Source organism: Lineus longissimus, chromosome 12 (assembly GCF_910592395.1).
Source record: "Lineus longissimus chromosome 12, tnLinLong1.2, whole genome shotgun sequence".
NCBI lineage: Eukaryota > Metazoa > Nemertea > Pilidiophora > Heteronemertea > Lineidae > Lineus > Lineus longissimus.
The window spans coordinates 14,536,992-14,555,069 of record NC_088319.1 but is presented as its reverse complement, the minus strand read 5'-3'; the positions used below and the strand labels follow the sequence as shown (position 1 = coordinate 14,555,069).

At 43.9% G+C, this 18,078-nt stretch overlaps 3 protein-coding genes across 3 annotated transcripts; 2 read left to right on the top strand and 1 right to left on the bottom strand.

Annotated features, from left to right (window-relative positions):
• Window positions 1–4,218: 4,218 nt before the first annotated feature.
• On the top strand, window positions 4,219–8,399 carry LOC135496559 (guanylate cyclase D-like). The gene is made up of 5 exons (XM_064785922.1): window positions 4,219–4,569; window positions 5,083–5,244; window positions 7,434–7,532; window positions 7,803–7,894; window positions 8,322–8,399. The coding sequence occupies exons 1-5, from the start codon at window positions 4,272–4,274 to the stop codon at window positions 8,397–8,399; spliced, it is 729 nt and encodes a 242-aa protein (XP_064641992.1). The 5' UTR covers window positions 4,219–4,271.
• An 829-nt stretch (window positions 8,400–9,228) lies between these two features.
• On the top strand, window positions 9,229–11,740 carry LOC135497035 (uncharacterized). The gene is made up of 4 exons (XM_064786693.1): window positions 9,229–9,387; window positions 9,789–10,067; window positions 10,601–10,888; window positions 11,312–11,740. Exons 1-4 carry the CDS (start codon window positions 9,288–9,290, stop codon window positions 11,611–11,613), a joined length of 969 nt encoding a protein of 322 aa, XP_064642763.1. The 5' UTR covers window positions 9,229–9,287; the 3' UTR covers window positions 11,614–11,740.
• A 168-nt stretch (window positions 11,741–11,908) lies between these two features.
• LOC135497034 (uncharacterized) lies at window positions 11,909–17,841 on the bottom strand. Its single transcript, XM_064786692.1, has 6 exons — window positions 17,766–17,841; window positions 17,312–17,603; window positions 15,500–16,822; window positions 13,587–13,823; window positions 13,197–13,288; window positions 11,909–12,807 (listed from the first exon to the last, which is right to left on the bottom strand). The coding sequence occupies exons 2-6, from the start codon at window positions 17,508–17,510 to the stop codon at window positions 12,715–12,717; spliced, it is 1,944 nt and encodes a 647-aa protein (XP_064642762.1). The 5' UTR covers window positions 17,511–17,603; window positions 17,766–17,841; the 3' UTR covers window positions 11,909–12,714.
• Between the last annotated feature and the right edge of the window lie 237 nt (window positions 17,842–18,078).

Genomic DNA, 18,078 nt, shown 5'->3' with positions numbered 1-18,078 from the left:
GCGTGCCTAAGGCACTTTTTGGCGCATGTTTGAAACCGACATGTGGGACAATGACGACGATGAGGAAATAATCAATTGCTTTTTAGAAACAAAAAAGATAAACATATGGAAGATCATTAACGTGGTTTTAAAGCTGTTGCCAGTAAAGTGCATGCCCCACAAATGAGCGACTTTTGTCTCTGCGACCTGCGATTATATCACTGCTATGTGCAACAAGACGATTTCTCGCCTGCCGATAAAACCGGCAATCCAAGGGTTAGTCCAGGTTACCTCGACCTATCCGCCGCGCAGCGGAGGGTCGAAGAAGCCTCGTTGATTTACCTGAGGCGAGCCATACATTTTCAGTGCATACAGTGGATGCACTGTCATACCGAGCGCTCTGGTATTGCAGATTATTCACTTGGATCGAGGTTACCCATCCTACAGAAAAACACGCGACCGGTTACCGGAAGCTTACGCCCCCAAATCGAGTTCATGACGAGTGAAATGACGTCCAGTACCAGTCTCTGTATTGAGTAAGTGGAGGAGACTGGTAGTTGAAGTGTCTATCCAAGGGTTTGATAATTTGATAGTGATTGCAGGTCGCTGCGATCACCTATCATTGTCACAGATACCTGCGATTCACCCCGCAAATGAGCGACTATCCGCGTCATCGCTACTTTTCGAGGCGCTTATTAAAATATCAGATGTACGGTATTTAACATGGTTGAAAATACCAGTGTCTCACTTTGTTGCAGTATCATGATAAGTTGTAAGATGGAAGGGACGCCACCGAAGTCTGTTCGAAAGGACAAACAAAGACAGTTGCTTCCTGTAGAAATAATCGCAAGGGTTCAACGACCGACGTGAAGGACTGATTGCGGCTACGGGATGTCATTCGACTACCGCAGTTCAGTTTTAGGAACATCGCGTTGGCTAAGCATAGTAGTCCTTCAGACGTCAACGATCAGAAATCCCCCGCTAGCGGTTTAGGGTTACATACATAGCTCATTACCGTATGTTGAAATCAGGGCGACGCAAACCTGTAACGCAAGTCTTGACTTATTAACAGTTACTATAATGTGGCATTTGACTTGGTGGCGTTACGATGTCAATATGTTTTCGCGGTGATCGCTTGCATCACGACTCAAACTGATTGTGTACGAGTCGAGTGACAGGATAGATAGCATTGGGATAATCAAAGTAACCCGGATTACAATATAAAGAAGTAATTCTCGGTGAGTTCTGATAAATAAGTATAACTTGTTTCTCATTAACGTAAACAGTTGTGTCATCTCTTTTGTTTTGAACATTCAGGAGATGGTTGTGTCCATTAAAGGGATACGCCGTTCATAATTTATACTGTTATTCCAGGAAACAGAGTGCAGTAGTACACAAGACCGCAGTGCAGTTATCATGACTACGAATTTGCTTGAACTTGGTATTTGGTATTAGAAATTTTCAAATTCAAATTTCAAACTTCTATCGAACGGCGTAGGCCTTTAAACTTTCAAAAAAAACATGCATGAAAAAATGGCCTGCATTTTTTTCTCGGACCATTTCCAAATCGGCCGTGGTGGGGGAGAAGACTAAACGTGGCCCATACTACAAATATTTGTTATATCTTTGATATCAATATTCTCATTTTAAGGCTGTTTCCGCAGATTCTGCAGTTTTCGCTCAATCGGTAAACATGTATTTAACATGACTTGGCGTCGATTTATTCTCAAATGCTTTTATCACCACTGACGGCAGCGTTATTAGTGTGTACAGGCTTTTAGTATGACAGATTATGGTGATCGTACGAGCGGCTTATCGATTCTTGGTAAAAAGTTGAAGTAACCATCGGACCACCTGGTAATACGGCACAATCAGTTTCATGAGAACCAACAAATCCACGACAGGTGACAGCCCTTTTGAGAAACATTGCTTTCCATGTGAGGGTGCTTATCAGCATTTCTGCTTGCTCCAGGTTATTTGCACACCTATGCATAAGTGTGCAAAGTAGGCATTGTTAAAAAAACTGCTTTACTTGGAGTTGATATTATTGGTAATTTATTTAGGCTTCTTTCAGATATGACTTATCTTTTTTGAAATGGCTCACTGCGGATGAATGGCTGTACCTTTTTGACAGTGGGTTTCACCAGACAAAATCCTATCCCTTTTTCATGTAGTTGTCATGAGAAAAAAATGCAAAAAATATCGCATTTTGGAAACATTGTTCAGCTATAAAAAAAATACCAGGACTACTTTTTACATTGTTTCGTTCTGGGTCTTATAATAATGAAACCCTTCTTTTTGTTATCCCAGGAAATCAAAGATCTAACGCTACGAAGCAGTTCCGACTTCAAGGAACATCATTGTTATCATCAACGCAAAAAACGAGAAAAGAAAGTATGAAAAACAACAAAGTATTTGTCGAGAACAGCCAAATGACCGACACGAACAAGGAGCATCCTGCGGCGATCCGTGACCACCTAACCATGTTGGAGGCGGAGGAAGCCTCAAGGAACAGCAACGTTCTTAACACCAAATCTATATTTGAAAAACAAGATATTACAAACACCAAGCCTAAGAAAAGTTTTCTGCAATTTCGCACTGACAATTCCTGCGATTCAACGGAGACGGAACGCCGTAATCATAACAGGCGACTGTCCGTACTGGACGGCTCGTCAGACTCCAGCTGTTATTCGAACCCAAGGACTAAAGAAGGACGTAGGAACCAACTCATCCGTGTTCTTACAATATCTCTGTTACCAGTTATTATCCTGATTATTCAGAACAGTGTAGCTTTATATGCGATCTCTGGCCTTGTGCGGGACCATCTTGAGATGAGGGATAATATTATTGTTAGTGTTGAGACTGGTAGCCTTGTGCACCATTTGCAGATCGAACGAGGAACAACGGCGCTCTTTACAAGCTCAAATGGCGACGCGGCAGTCGGGAACAAACTCAATTCAACTTTGTACGAAAATACTGATGCTGCTATTGAGGCCATTTCTATGTGGCCTGTACTCGCCAACTCCCCAGAACATTTCAGAACAAGCAAAACACTTCATAACTACATCAATGCGCACCGGTACAGCCTGGACCCTAACAACACAACTATTACGGCCGAGATACTGTTCTATACTGCTATCATTGACCAGGTTATAGAGTGGGTGGCGGGGTCGGTCCAATATTCACGGTCCGGGCACCTGTGGAGGACGTTGGTAGCCTACCACCAAGTTATGATTGCCAAGGAACAGGCCGGGATAGAAAGGGCCTTAGGAAGCACGTTTTTCGCCAGGGGTAGGTAATACCTAGTGCATTTGTCCTAGCTTGATTGCCTCTTATTCCACGCTTGTAAAACGTATAAAGTGACCCAACCTGCCTATAGCCTCCCTTTAAGTTGTTTCCTTGCGCTCGTGAAAATGTACCAAGTTTTTAGTAGGCAATTTTTCAAAAGTTATTTCTGTTAGCTTTTAATTTCATGGCTATTGCGCTTGATTGACACAAAGACGGAACCTCCCGATGGAGACCAGGTATTACGAAATTGATTCCGTTGATCGATCTTTTTCTGACTTATCGATTGTACTCCGGTACCACACTAATGAATAGATGTGGTCATGGAAAACTCTTGTCAACCACTTCCTGGCCCGATATCGGGTATTTCGCATTAATTTTGGTCAGTTCGGAAGCTATCGATCGAAAATCAAGGCAGGTAGCCAAATCATTTCATTTTGGAATATTTTTTTTTGTGTCAATATCGAAGTTTTTTACGAGAAAGGTTTTTCTTTTACGAGTAGATCGAAAACTCCCGTCAATCTTCAAAGTTTGTGTGGGAGGCGACAAATTATGCGCAACCCCTGTGATGTTGTTAAATGTCTTTATCTCCAGGTAAATTCCCCACTGACGATTTACTATGGTACGAAGACAAGCGAATTTTGGGTAAATCGTACCTCAACACGTCCATGTTGTACTCCGACAAGGTAACAGAACTCTACTATGATCGGTTCAACGGGACAGAGCTACACAAGCGACTAGAAGCTATGCGAGGTGAGATACGGGGCAACGTCTATTATGGGGCCGGGTCGGTGCAGATGGGGAGCTGGTGGTTTGACAACATGACACTCTTCATCAACATCCTCAAGGATGTCCAAGTCGCGCTTGCCGACCAAGTTGTCAAGAATTTAGACTCACAATTGGACGCCGCGAGGAAAGAGGTAGCGATATATGCATCCCTGACAATAATCGTTGTAAGCTTACTGCCAGTGATTGCCTTTATTGTGACGAAACTGCTAAACGCCATCATGGCCTTTGGAATCCGGCTGCAAGAAAAAACTAAGGCATTAGACCAGGAACGAAAGAGGACAGTCTTTTTGCTTCACCAGATGCTTCCGGTGTCTGTTGCTAAGCGACTGCTCAACGCAGGAAGTGTGCCACCGGAAAACTATGAGTCTGTCACAATCTATTTTTCGGACATTGTCGGTTTTACTATGATGTCGTCCCGAAGTTCGCCGATGCAGGTTGTGGCCATGCTCAACCAGATTTATGAGGAGTTCGACGACAAAGTGGAATCTTATGATGTGTATAAAGTAGAAACAATAGGTAAGGCCAACTACAATTACTTATCGTTGCTACAGCTTTGCTTTCTTGGCCAGAGCTTGGAGTTCTTGCAGCTACGGACCTAAATACATTTTTTATACATGTAGGTCCGTCCTGCAGGCAATGAGAGATATCACGATGAAAGCAGTTCATCTTTAAAAATTCACCGTATTAAATTCTTGGCCACGCGCAGAGACTTCTATTTAAGCAGGCTAAAAGGAGGAGGAGCGATAATGGCTGATATTTATAAAATACTTGTAAATGCTTTTACTTTAAACTTCATGTACATTTACACTAGCCATATCTGTAGAAAACTGCAGTAAAAGCATTTACTAGTCTTTATAAATATTAGCCATTATACCGGGCTGGTACCTGGTTTAAGTTCCGGTAGGGCGGTTCTTAGAAGTACAATGTACAAGCAAACGAAGACAAACATCCTAACAAGTGTTTTAGTACTTCTCCTCAGGCAGTGGGAAGCGTGCACTGATTAGAAGATTTCTCTTATTCTACTTCAAGGAGATGCGTACATGGTTGCCTCTGGTCTCCCCGAGCGAAACGGCAACTGCCACTGCTCAGAAATTGCCAAACTAGCCTTGGATCTCCAGAACAGCGTAGCAGGTATAAAGATAGCCCATTTGCCTGACACACAACTGCAGCTCCGAATCGGAATAAATAGTGGTAAGCGAAGAAACCTTTGTTGACACTAACAAAATTTCCAAGTCTCCTGATTTCTCCTTGATCGCTGAACATAACAGGGAGGTATACCCCGACCCTTGCATCATTCCAAACCCTAGGTATCAGGGCTGTGTCGAGTGGGTTATTTGCTCTTCGTTTATGAGGGGTGCCAATTGGAATTAAAGTTTTCAACAAGATAAAGCCTAATCCTGAACTGATTGCATTATAATGGTAACGAAAAAAGACAGGAATCAGTTGAGTTATCGCCAAGCTGGTGTATTAGTGAGCTGCGCAGCCTTTGAAGTTCTGGACTGACAATAGCGTATGCATTCCCTTCTTAAATAACTTTGACATGAGACGTCCAAATCTTCATTATTTGAGCAAGAGATTATCGGAAAACGTGACAAACACAGTTATCAACTTATTGATTATTTTTCAGTCAAACACAAACGTTTTGTGCGGGAACGTCAATTTTCCACTAACTTTTAATAATACACCCAACTGTGCGCTATCCTATAATCAAAATCAATACCAAAGTCAATCGTGTGCTCCTCTAATCGCAGACGCTCGGTCATTAAGTGCAGAGTGGAAGGCCTCAAAGTTCAGGATGCCTTGGTACCGGTGTAAAAGAAATGCAAGTCCACCCGGAACCAAGGTCCGTACGGGCCCCCATTCCTTAGGAAAGGTTGTCTACCCGGACTTCCGTTCCTGGGATACGATTCCTATTTAAAAGGTAGGACTGTGATTACTGGAGGACTCCAGCTCCTAGTGGTCCAGGACCATAGGACTTCGATTTCTAGGAGTTAGAGTCCGGCGGACTCCAGCTAGGTAGGACTTGGATAACTTTTACACCGGGAAGGTACACGAAGGGAGGCATCGACAGGATCTGGACAAGAGTGAAAAAACCATTCCAGCTGCAGGATCCATTTCCAATTAACGAGTCAGAAAGAAATGTTATTGACCAATGAGTCTGCCATCTGGTATTAGGAACTAGTTCAATATTGCGGAACGATTTTCCTACGTACTATATTAGCCTTTGTGCTCATTAATGTGTACTGCCAGCTGTTCTCCCCACTGCAGGACCTTTAATTGTACCGCTGGTATACATTGTAACACTTGACCATTCTACTCCTCGCTCTGCTCACCATCATGAACCAAGATAGCGGGGAATATACCATGCCGATCCACCGTCGTTGCGCGTATATCCATCCTTCACCGCCGATAACTCCCCCCCCCCCCCGGATCGGCCGTCAGAAGGGCTGTTTCTTTATCGGAAGTCTCCCTGCATTCCCTTCCTTTCCCACGCGTCCTATGTCGCGACAACACTAACATGCACTGTGCACTCACTCGTGGTTGTCGCACGAGACACGCACTGAAAGACATCATAATTGAAAACCAGGTGATCAATGAGTAACGGTAGGATGCTGACCTGACCCAAATGCACAGTGCATGTTGTATAGAAGAAGAGTAACCTGATCCGGAGGTTGGCACTATCAATTCAGGTCGTCATTCAATTACTTTGTGTCGAGCAATTTGATTGGCCACCCGTTTATGATGGTGCGTCGGACAGATTACCTGGCGGGAGTTATCGGCGGTGAAAGGAGGAGACTTTAGGACTAATATTCATCGCCGATAAGTCGGCATGGGAATATACTGAATCAATATCACTTCTCCGCAAGAGTAGATCAATGTCGTATTGTACACACTTTCTTTGGCTACCATGGGTCAATGTTAAGATAAATAGATTGGTTACTAAGTAACTTGCATGCTAAATAAGTTCAGTTCCGAGGTTAGTGTGATGGGCATTAAATAAAACGCCCAACCGATGCCCATAATCATCGGGATAATCATATCATGTTGTGAACCAGAGATTTGTAACACAAAACGTAACAATACAAAATGATATGGCAGTCGCTCCTTGCCAAGAGACCTCATTGAGACCCAGAATTGGCGTCTAAGGTGTCCTCTGGCGTGAATTAATGACGTGCTGTTGGTAACAAATGTTATATCACATGTTTCTCAATACATGTTATTTTGAGAACATCTGGCCTAGATGAAGATTCGGAATATTCGACTGGAAACCTTGGTTAGATCCAACAAAGCCTCTATTCGGTTATTGCATCTGTTCACCAAGAGAAACATCGACCACCAGGGTCATACCTATGTGTCCCATATATTTTTCTCTTTTGAAGGACCATGTGTGGCTGGTGTGGTCGGACATAAAATGCCTCGATATTGCCTGTTCGGGGATACGGTGAATACGGCGTCCCGAATGGAATCACATGGCTTACGTAAGTGTCAACTTAACAAGATGATTCGTGTAAACGTGATAGGGCGGCGAAGGGTTACAGACTGCCTCCATCGGCGTAAACAGGATTTCTAGAGGGAGGTCGTTTTGCCCGAAGGAGGGGCGTTTTCCAAGAAAATAAGGGATATTTGAGTCCGTGTCACACAACTGGGGATTTTCAACAGTCAACGAACAATTTGACAGTCAACGAACGCACGACTGTCAACGGAAGGCCATGAACGTTTTTTTAAACCTCAGCCTTTTTGTTTTCCAGCGGGCTGGATCCATATTAGTCAACCCACCAACTGTCTGTTGTCTGCAACCGGTGGATTTAAGATGTCGATGAGAGGTGAAATCGAAGTCAAGGTATTATGAGAAGCGCAGCCAACGCATGATAATCTCCCACCGCGCTCTCTGACTGAGGGCTATAGTGTCTCAGCCTTGAGGTAGCGCTCGAATGTCGGTAGAAATAGGATAGTGCACTCGCCAAGCTGATCGAAGGATACCCAATATCATCTCCGCCAACACATACATGTATTCCTATTCCCATTACGTCACCTCGAGCAGTAGAAATTGAATGGCTATCTGCCTGACACCACTGGGTTTCGCTCCCCTGGACAATTTTAAGCCCTTAAACTTTTATGATCGTCTGAGCCATTGTAAAAGTGGTGTGAAACTTAGTTTTTACTTATCGGCAAAGAGGATTGCTATGACCAATAAAAAGTCAAAACACCATAAAGTTTCTTTTCGATAAGAAAACATTTTTGTCAATCATCATTGTTTTACTTTCCAGGGCAAAGGGGTCATGACGACGTACTGGTTGGAAGGACTTATTTTACCAGAACATAATAATATGCAATCTTCATCATGATGTATGATGTATCGGAGGCAATCTTCGTCATTCAATCCGACAGCTGGATCATATTCATATATTTATCACAAGTAGCAGTGTAGTGTTGCAATACTGATGTATCTACTAATAAAAGACGGTTACAGGCGGATTTCGATATCTCATTGATGCAATTACTTAGTCCGAGCCATGACATTTAAACGTAATGATGATAATGACCACCGAAATAGAACTTTGATTTGGACAAAATGGGTTGCAGTAATACAACTATAATTATACCAATAATTGTTGTTTGGCGACCTTTCCTTGCACTCACCACTCTTCTCGTAGCTATTTGTAAAGCTTGCGAAACCGGTGGTCATGGGTTTCTGGTCGGCAAATGTGGACTAGATGTCTTCAAAATCCTGCTTGACATTGGTTTGCCAGTCGTCAATCAAAGCAGCAACTAAACTTGCTAGTTTATACCGCTCGGCGGTTAGCCTGAGCAGAGTCTTTCTGAAAGACTGTAGCCTGGAGAACCAAAAAGCTCAAACTCTACTCGCAAAGATCACGTGGCAGAGGTGTACGATTTCACCGATTGCAACTTTGCGTAATTCGGATAGATGATAAGTTGGCGACACCAATTTGTTGGATGGTCACGACGTCATGTAGTGATATGATTAATCAGCCGGTCTTAGATTTGTGAAACTAGAGTATTGCTTAAAACCTGTATACATGCAGTAATCACTGCATGTGCTACTCCCGTTACAACTATTGAGTCATACTAAAAATCGGCCACTTTCCTTACAATTTTATTTGATTGCAAATAATTTGATAATTTCACCACCACCAACCAACATAATTAACCATCAACTTACACAAAGTTCGTACACACGTCGGGATCATTTGGACGCCGATTCGCTCGACGACATGGTGAACGCAACTTTTCTTGTCGTATGTGCTACTGTAGCGTTCGTCATCTGTGCCTCTCCTGGAGGGGCACAGGACATGGAGCTGTCTGAGGAAGCAGGTACGTTTACCTCTGGAGACCCCTCCATACGGTTGATTCCGGGGTTGTTTTGGGGCTCGACGAGTCCTATATGGACTTGTCCACTGCTTGCACCAGAGTTTAATTTCATCCGTAAGATTTTGTAGATATGCAGGTCAACTTAGCACGTTCCAGTCTCAAATTACACATCAGCCAAGCCAAGCTCTAGCTAGTGATCGCGGTCTGGGTAACGTGGTGTTCGTGTTTGCAAGGGCGTGTTAATGGAAGCTGCTATGAGGAGAAATTTGGTCGTGGCGTGGCGTGGTGCATGGTCGCGTAACTGGGGTTTTGCTGTGGTCTTATTCTTCTGGGGGACGGTTGCTTGCATTGGTACAACACTGTGATGTAACAGTTCTGTATATATAGAAATTTAATTCTCACAGAATTGGAGGTGCCCGGTCCACTGAAGGCCGACTGCGAATGGGTGAGAAGAGATGATACGAAGAAGCCGTGGACTATCACGACATTCTTCAAGTCGATCAGACGCTCCACGGAGCTAAAATGCAAAGATGAATGTGATAAGCGCGTCATCTGCGGCTACGCTGTCTTCAATAACAGGACCAGGGAGTGCCAGCTAGTTCCGAGGAGAGCGTTCCATGAGAGTTATCTAACCGCACAGGGGATATTTGTAATGTGGGAGAAGGAATGTCCCATTGAGCACAGTGAGTAATAGTCGATTTCTGAACATGTTTGCCAAAAGCTCCCGTGTAACGTTTCCGTGTGGTTACGTCCCCTTCTGAGTGGTTCAATCCCCTCGGGCGCAAGAAAAAATCTTACATTGTGAAGTAGCCGTCTGTTGTATGGGAATTCCGAGATATATGGGGAACATTGAAGTTTTTTGATGAAATATAGCATTTTGTTCAAATGTTGCATTTCCTGTGCGAAATGCCCAAAATCAGAGTGCTGTTTTCTCCTGAAATAGACAAATGGTGCCTTGATCAAAGACCGGTTCAGTAATGGTCACCATTCCGAAGCAGGAACCACTGACCCTGCCCTCTATCTCCTCCCAAAGCCCGCCAGACAAATGATAATATAGAGCCACAGAATGTAACGGGGTTTGTCAAGGCGGGTTGGGACGCCAGAAAGTCAAGGGAACAATATTTGGCGAGGTATTTCGAGGTCTGGTTTAATATTATTTTTCATGCAAAATGTTTCTACGTTGGTACATACTCTTAATACGTGTCGTCTTTCTCAGTCTGGAACCGCGATGACGACCCCTCCCGTATGGTCATGTGCCCTATGAAGACGCCAACGGACTCGTCTGCTCGTCTCTCCCCAAAATACGCCTACAAGGTAGCAAAGTATATCGACAACGACTATGACGCAGTCTGGTGGTGTCAGAGGGACCCGGTATGCCAAGGGGTCTACAGGAACAGAACTTACAACAACATCCATGTGTTTCTCTACAAGGCAGTCTCTGTTGGAGCTGACGAGGCGACTGGTGAAATATCTGAAGTCCGAGTCAAGAACTGCACACCATCTGGTAAGTCAAAACGTGACTATGCTTGAAAATGTCAATTCATCATCGCCACCGTCAGAGAGCTCGGGAGCATAGAGGAGAAACTTATGTACGAGATCAAGTCGCATGATCTCTAGAATTTGTGCGTGCACCCAGCTTTACTGGCGAAGAAGGGGTGGCTTAGTGAAAATGCACTCACAGCTAAGTGGTCACTGTCACCCAGGTGCACAGCACAGATTTCGTTGACCTATTTACAAATAATTCCTTCAAGGAAGACTTAAATATGCCTCACTAACAACTGTAGGCGAAATAAATGTTTGAAAATACATGTAGGAAAAGGTAATTCCAAAAAACTATCTGCACTTACAATGATTCAGACACACCGAAAAGCTACTTTTCAAACATTTTTTACACTAACATCCCTTTATACATCTTCCTTACTTTCAGAACCGCTTGTGGGAGATAAATGCTTTTTCACCGCTTACAATCGCAAAGTAGTCAACACAGGGACGAATGGGACCGCTTACCAGGTGGTGAAATACAAGAATTTCCAGGAATGTTACTCGATGTGCCTCCAAAATAACGACTGCTACGCGGCTGCTGCAGACGAGGACAGCTTTCGCCGAGGCAGGAGTCATTGCAGACTATACCGTAAAGAGAGCTTTCATGGATTGCAGGATTTCAAGAAGATGTTTGATAATGCGAAAGTTTGGGTGAGGGATTTCTGCGGCAGCGCGGATCGAAAGTAAAGCATGGAAATGGAGTCTTCGTCAATTTCTTCGGCCATTTAATGACCTTGTGTGGGAGAAATCTCCTTACATGTAATTTCTTCTGCAATAAAAGTCTGTGGCCACATTAGGCTACTGTTTTGATCAACCATGTCCAACTTTATTTTGCCCCCATATAAGGTTGTTCATACCTCTAGGAGTTCAGTGTCTCCAAAACAGATCCCGACACATTTTATAACGAAAGTAGACTCGCCGAAATCCTTGCTGGCGAAATTGAGGGGCGAAAGGAACGGAAAGGGAACATCAGTTTCAACAATTTATTTCACAATGATTAACAAGAACAACATATAAACACATGTAGTTTACCCAGGGCCTGATTCGGTACGTTTGTACTTGCCAGTACCATGCCAATGTAATGATACCAACAAGAATCGAGGTACAATCAGTAGATGAGTTAACCAGACTTATAATTAACAGTGTCTGCATGTACAAACATGATGGTTCATTTTGTCAAGTGCTAGAAGTGCGACTTCTGAAGATGGACTGGTGTATGCATTGTAAACTTCAATTTCCAATTATGTTAAGTGGACAACGGAATATAAAGTCATGAAGAAATATATTATGTGCATAATCATACATTGTCACTACACAAAAAATCAAATCGTGGCGAATCATTAAAAGATAAGACCGATATTATCTTAGTCACGGTTGAAAGTGTGTTCTCGGAAAAGCTGGTTGTCAAGTGAGCAAAAAGAGGGGAACACGTATGGTGTGGGAGGACATGACCGAGTCGCAATGCTGTCTCTTCTACGGAGAAGTGTAAAATCTATACAGTTAAAACACAGAACATTATAGCAAGAGTTTGGTTGCGGTAATAAAAGGACGGAGGGGTAAGGGCACTGGCCTACTTTGAAATAAGCATTCTGTAGCTGTTTATCATATATCTTTGAGTAATAATTCTAATTTTTGTGTACATGTGTACATTTTCTCATATACGATTGCGGACAAGGAATATAATCACAATACTGATATAAAGCAACGAAGAGTTTGACTGAATGTACGTGTACATTAAGGTTGAGTCTACTGGTCAGTATGTCGCCTCAACCCCGGGATTAACTTCACTTAACCTGCTTTGCCACATTTGTTCTTACACGGCAGAGAGTCCGCAAAACCTTCTTTGTCATCCAGGAACCATGTAGTCATCAGGCCTTTGCCCTGAAATGAATGATATACGACCACATTTAAGACCGTAACTATAAAATCGTTCTTGTGTCTTACACCCCAAATTATAGAACGGGGACTGATAAGCAGAGTTACAGTTCCCATACTGAAAAGAACGGGACACTCGACAGGGACAAACTTTACTCCGGACGCAGTGGACCGCCCTCGTCCCTCACCCCATGAGACAAGGATGAGGAAAAGTCTACCCAAGACACGCTAGTAAAGCACGGACTCCAGCTGTGGGTTGTAAGCGTACCAGAGTTGATGAATGAACAGACATATATCAATCTAATCTATTAGTTTCATACCAACAATGACCAAGTTTTAGTACATTTTCAACCTGACTGAAGGTCTTTTCGCTTTCATAAAACGGTGCAACAAACCTTTATATTGACTTCTCCTCTTTTGGAGACAATATATCCAGGGTCCATCGACAACAGGTTCCTTGTAGCTTCACTTAGATGAATCTTATCAGCTAAAAGTAGATATGATGCTGTTATTTTCTTAACGAACACGAGTGGTCTATCACTCGGGACGAGTATCCTACTCGGGGACACACATGATGTCATTATGGATGGGGTCAATAGGTCTTCAGTCATGATCGAAATTCCTATGTTCCTTCTACCATTTAGCGCATATCATAACAGTTTAACGTATAGCATCTTTGACCTAAGGGTTTGTTGTGCTGTAGGGCTCAAGAGGATGCTGACGTTTCAGTAAACTGTTTACAGTTTTGGATAAATAGAGGTGATTTTCATATTCACGTGACTTACAAACGCCATGCGACTCCATCCGAGACGCTGTGTTCACCGTGTCGCCGAACAGGCAGTAGCGGGGCATCTTGGAGCCGACTACGCCGGCCACACACGGCCCCGAGTGGACCCCAGCCCTAAGTCTCATCTTGGTTCCAGGGAGATGCGGGATATCAATGTGGTTGATGTGGTGCAGCAAGTCCAGCGCCATGGTACAGATCTGGAACACGTGTCGACGGCCATTTCTCCGGGGAACGCCTAGAAAATGGAAGAGACAGAAAGAGAACAACGGACTACAGACAACCAGATGGTCACAAACCGTTCGTGGAAAGTGTAAGATTGAACAAGTACAGGTGGATCAGGATTGTACATGTATGTGTTGTTGACTTCTATGCATCAAATATCCCCTATGTGGGATTAATAGCCCGCCTTGGCATTTGGCACTTCGGTATGGTACAGGAAATCTCGATTTTAAGTCTCATTCCAAGGACTGTGAACCCATTGAGATAATGAAGTTCAAGTGAAATCTGTTGCCGAGACAAGGTGATTTTCAGACTCTGTAGTATTCCAACAATTTGCGATTGGAAGTGCTCAATGAGAACAAAAGTTCAGAACATTTTAACGTGTAATAAAAGAACCTGACTTGTTTCGACTTCCTTGTTAATCTTTTGGTAAGTTTGCTTTGATGAACGTTGATTTCAACACGAATGTTGGGTCCGATCGAGTTCGTTGGCCTTGTGACCGAGTCTGACGATCTTGGTCGTTGAAGACGCCATTGCGATAGAATCGGCAGTTATGCAACATCTGCCATGCACATCACGTCTTCGACATCTGCTGACGAACTCAACAATTCTTAAGAAGTTTCACACTTCAGCGGAAGTATACTCCACACATCTCGTTGTTATCTGCATCGACTTCTCTGATCGATCAATCTGGCGAAATAGCTTTGATTTGTCTGGTATTTGAACAAACATACTGCTGAACATTGCTGAGAACTGCTTGCGTCTTAGAAAAACTTCAAACTTGCCAACTCGATATCTTTTCAATATGTCGTGCTGTGCATGTTGAACGATAGGAACTACGCCAGACTGCTTCGCGGCCAAAGAACGGAACGGTGCAGTGAGACCAAAATTAACGGGGTTGTTTTTATGGCAATGGTGATGACAGGCCCGGTGCTTTTGCGAATTTTGCTATCGCCGACACTTCGTTCTTCATATCGGTTCATGAAGAAACGACGAATCTTTCTTTTTTTGTTTACTTGCTTACAAAGATGCTGTTGAGAAACGACGAGGCAGTTTTTCAGACCACTTGTGAAAGCAACGGCAATTCCTTTCTTTTCACTTTCAGGAGTCAGAAATTCATGGGCGCGATTCCCTGGGATCAACACCAATAACAAGCGGGGACGCCGAATCCTGAGCTGACGGCAGACGTTTGAAATAACTGATTCGCAAAACCCCGCCATCATTTGCAACGGACCTGTCAGTCACTGGTCCGTTCCATTCTGATCTCCCAGCGCCCGTGTGCCTTATCTTAGAATTGAAGAAACGTATGCCCTTAACGAATAGATTGTCGGAGTAAACTTCAATGAATGCCGAGGGTTGAATATGTTGAGTAGCAGGCAGCATGTACCCAACAATAAAACATCGCCACGAAGGATTGACAAACTTAACTTGCTATTTTTCAATTTTCACTTGGAGGAGGACCAGCTGCGAAATCGCTCCTGTGAGCACCTGCAACTTCAAGACGCTGAAATTCAACATGACCGCCATCAACATGGCCGCCTTGACGGCCATGTTGAATAACTCATGTAACACGCCCTAATCAAAAATCGGCTGGTAGAGGACGGTGAATACCCAACTGGAGGAAGTCATGGTATCGTTAGTAATCAGAAAATGAGTTTTTGATTCGACTTTGATGTGGGAGGGGAGACTTACCAGAAACTACCATGTAAGAATCACCAATGGTTTCAACTTTGTAGACATCATAGGTCTCAATTCTGGCATCGAAACAGGTATAGAGTGAATTCAACATGTTAATGACCTGCATGGGGGTACACTCGGCACTGAGGAGAGTAAATCCTACAATATCCGAAAAGAAGATAGTGCTCTCATTAAAGGCCTCGGCAGCGACGTGCTCATTTCGTTTCAACTGCTCCGCAACAGTTTTGGGCAACATTTGGAAGAGGAGCGTCTCGGTGCGTTTTCGTTCTTTGTTCAATTCTCGGGTCTGATCCGCCAAAGAGAAAGCGTATTTCTGTATGTCGTTGATGATGGCTTTGACGGACAAGATGACAATTGGGCAGATGATCATGACGAGGACAAATAGACACAGGCTAACCGTCATGTCTCGCAGATCTCTGGTCTGGGACTCGTCTAATTGGGCGATAATCTTGTTAGCTAAGTTCTTTTGAACCTCGAACATAATGTCAATATAGATTGTCATGTTGTCAAACCACCAAGTAGACATCTCCCAGGAGGGCGTGCGCCCGGTGAGATTGTTCCGCGAGATCTCCTGGCGCATGTCATTGATATGCGTCGAGAAATTGCTGTTATACTTTGCTCTCTCTTCTTCAAATATGTCCTCAACTACTCTGGAAAATCTCGTCGAAGCTTTAAAGTTGCCTATACCGACGCTATGTTTGTCCAAATACCAGAGATAGTCGCTGTAGCTATCGAATGTGCCTTTGCTGTAGAAGATCCCGCCGAGTGTCCGCTCCACGCCCATATCTTCCTTGGCGATGACGAGGAGTTGGTAAGCCACCAGGGTCCGCCAAGTGTCGCCATCCTGTGACCCTTGGATTGCTGAATACATCCAATCGATGAAGATGGAAATGGCGTAGGAGTAGAATTTGACCTCCTTGTACGCGTCTGTCTTCTCGGGGTCAAGATTATCACGATGGGTCTTGACGTATTTCTGGAATTCGAACAAACTGTCAAATTCGGCCATGGCGGTGTTAGATTCTGTTGGCCAATAATCAAGCTTTTCGATAGCTTCGTCGGTGTCGGGGTATCTCTCCTTCAGGAACATCCGGGTCTCTGTCCCGAGGGCGCTCAGATGGAGGGCGGTCATGTCTCGTTCTCGTTGCAGATAATGGATCAGAGTTCCGGTCTGCGTACTAAAGACAATGACGTCTTTGATTTCCGCCTTCATTCTGTTGTCCCTGAAAACCTCCCACAGGTCCACTATACTGATCACTGTGAGTGCCAGGATAGGTACCAAAGTCAGGGCCAGCATCTTTGCCGTTTGGATGCGCTTCCCTGTCAGAGAAGTAAAACATGGAGTGAATTATGGAAACAACAACGACGACTCCAGAGAATGTGTCCGCTGTGACGATGATAGACCCCTAGAGAGGTTGAGAATTTGACCAGACTGAGAACGAGAAATAAGTGGTATTTTTACGGCGGATACCGGATAAGATAAGGGACGAGTGCAGCGCCAGCTTTTCAAGTCGAAACGACTCCTCGCCTATTTCACAGTGGAGGACAGTCCTTCAGTGAATAGAAGCGTAGTTTACTGAAACATGTTATGTCGAACGTACTGCCGAGTGGACTAGACTAATAGTTTTGACTCGGGGTTTAGACCTAAAACGGGTGGGATTGCTCTTCGACTCGTTCACTAGACTCCCGGGGCAGAACATTTCACACATGTGAGAGACGAGGCCGGTCCACTGCGTCCTAGGTGTTTCGTTCACAAGCATAGACAAATTTTAAATAACATTTTAACACACATGCAAATTTTCACATTACCGGACTTGGTGAGTGGGTTTCCGCTGCACCAGCGTGTGATGCCTGAGTGTTGGGCGACATTCAGCAGCGTCCGAATGGAGCTGTCCAGTTCGGCCGTGGACGAGAGCGAGGTATTCGAGGATTCCATTTTGCTGCTCATTCGGCTGCTTCCCTCTGCCCAACCTTCGTGAAGGAGTGTCAGGTCCTTTGGCGGGCCCATGATGGCGTTTACCGAAGACCCAGTTAGTTTGCTTTGGCAAATATATATATATATATGTCCGAGGTGGTTTAGAGGATTATAATTGTGGAGGAGCTAAAAATGAAATGAGGGCGTTTGACAGAAGATGCTGGTGTCAGATTTGTGGCCAAGTGCGATTACGGCGAATATTGAGTAAATTGACAACATGTGCAAGTCCCGTGTAATGCCTTAAAATGCGATGAAATTGACATCGACTTTTTTTTTTCGATTACTTACATATCGTCTGCTTATCTCCACTTCTGAAATAAATTCAAGCCTTTCTCTTAGAAGAACACACACATAAGTAAAATATCGGGTTGTCGAGAAGCCTTGGTGATGATGAAATCAAGGACTGAATTGGATTAATGCGATGGACCCCTGCGCCGAATTACGAATCATCCTCTCACAATGGTACAGATAATGGGTTGGCTCTTTTAATGAACCCCATGCAACTTTTTACATAATTTTAAAGATAGCAAAGTTACCATGGAGACATCACATCACCTATGTAGAACCGTCAATAATTATCTTTCAATCTGAACGTTTTCGG

Bases quoted from the DNA above. Each gene is read 5' to 3' on its own strand.
- LOC135496559 (XM_064785922.1), top strand. From the start codon at position 4,272: ATGGCCTTTGGAATCCGGCTGCAAGAAAAAACTAAGGCATTAGACCAG. The intron at 4,570-5,082 runs GTAAGGCCAACT...TTCTACTTCAAG, and splicing joins GTATAAAGTAGAAACAATAG to GAGATGCGTACATGGTTGCC. The intron at 5,245-7,433 runs GTAAGCGAAGAA...TCTCTTTTGAAG, and splicing joins CCGAATCGGAATAAATAGTG to GACCATGTGTGGCTGGTGTG.
- LOC135497035 (XM_064786693.1), top strand. From the start codon at position 9,288: ATGGTGAACGCAACTTTTCTTGTCGTATGTGCTACTGTAGCGTTCGTC. The intron at 9,388-9,788 runs GTACGTTTACCT...TAATTCTCACAG, and splicing joins GGAGCTGTCTGAGGAAGCAG to AATTGGAGGTGCCCGGTCCA. The intron at 10,068-10,600 runs GTGAGTAATAGT...CGTCTTTCTCAG, and splicing joins GGAATGTCCCATTGAGCACA to TCTGGAACCGCGATGACGAC.
- LOC135497034 (XM_064786692.1), bottom strand. From the start codon at position 17,510: ATGGGCCCGCCAAAGGACCTGACACTCCTTCACGAAGGTTGGGCAGAG. The intron at 13,824-15,499 runs GTAAGTCTCCCC...TCCATTTTCTAG, and splicing joins TTCTTACATGGTAGTTTCTG to GCGTTCCCCGGAGAAATGGC. The intron at 13,289-13,586 runs GTAAGTCACGTG...ATCTACTTTTAG, and splicing joins GATGGAGTCGCATGGCGTTT to CTGATAAGATTCATCTAAGT.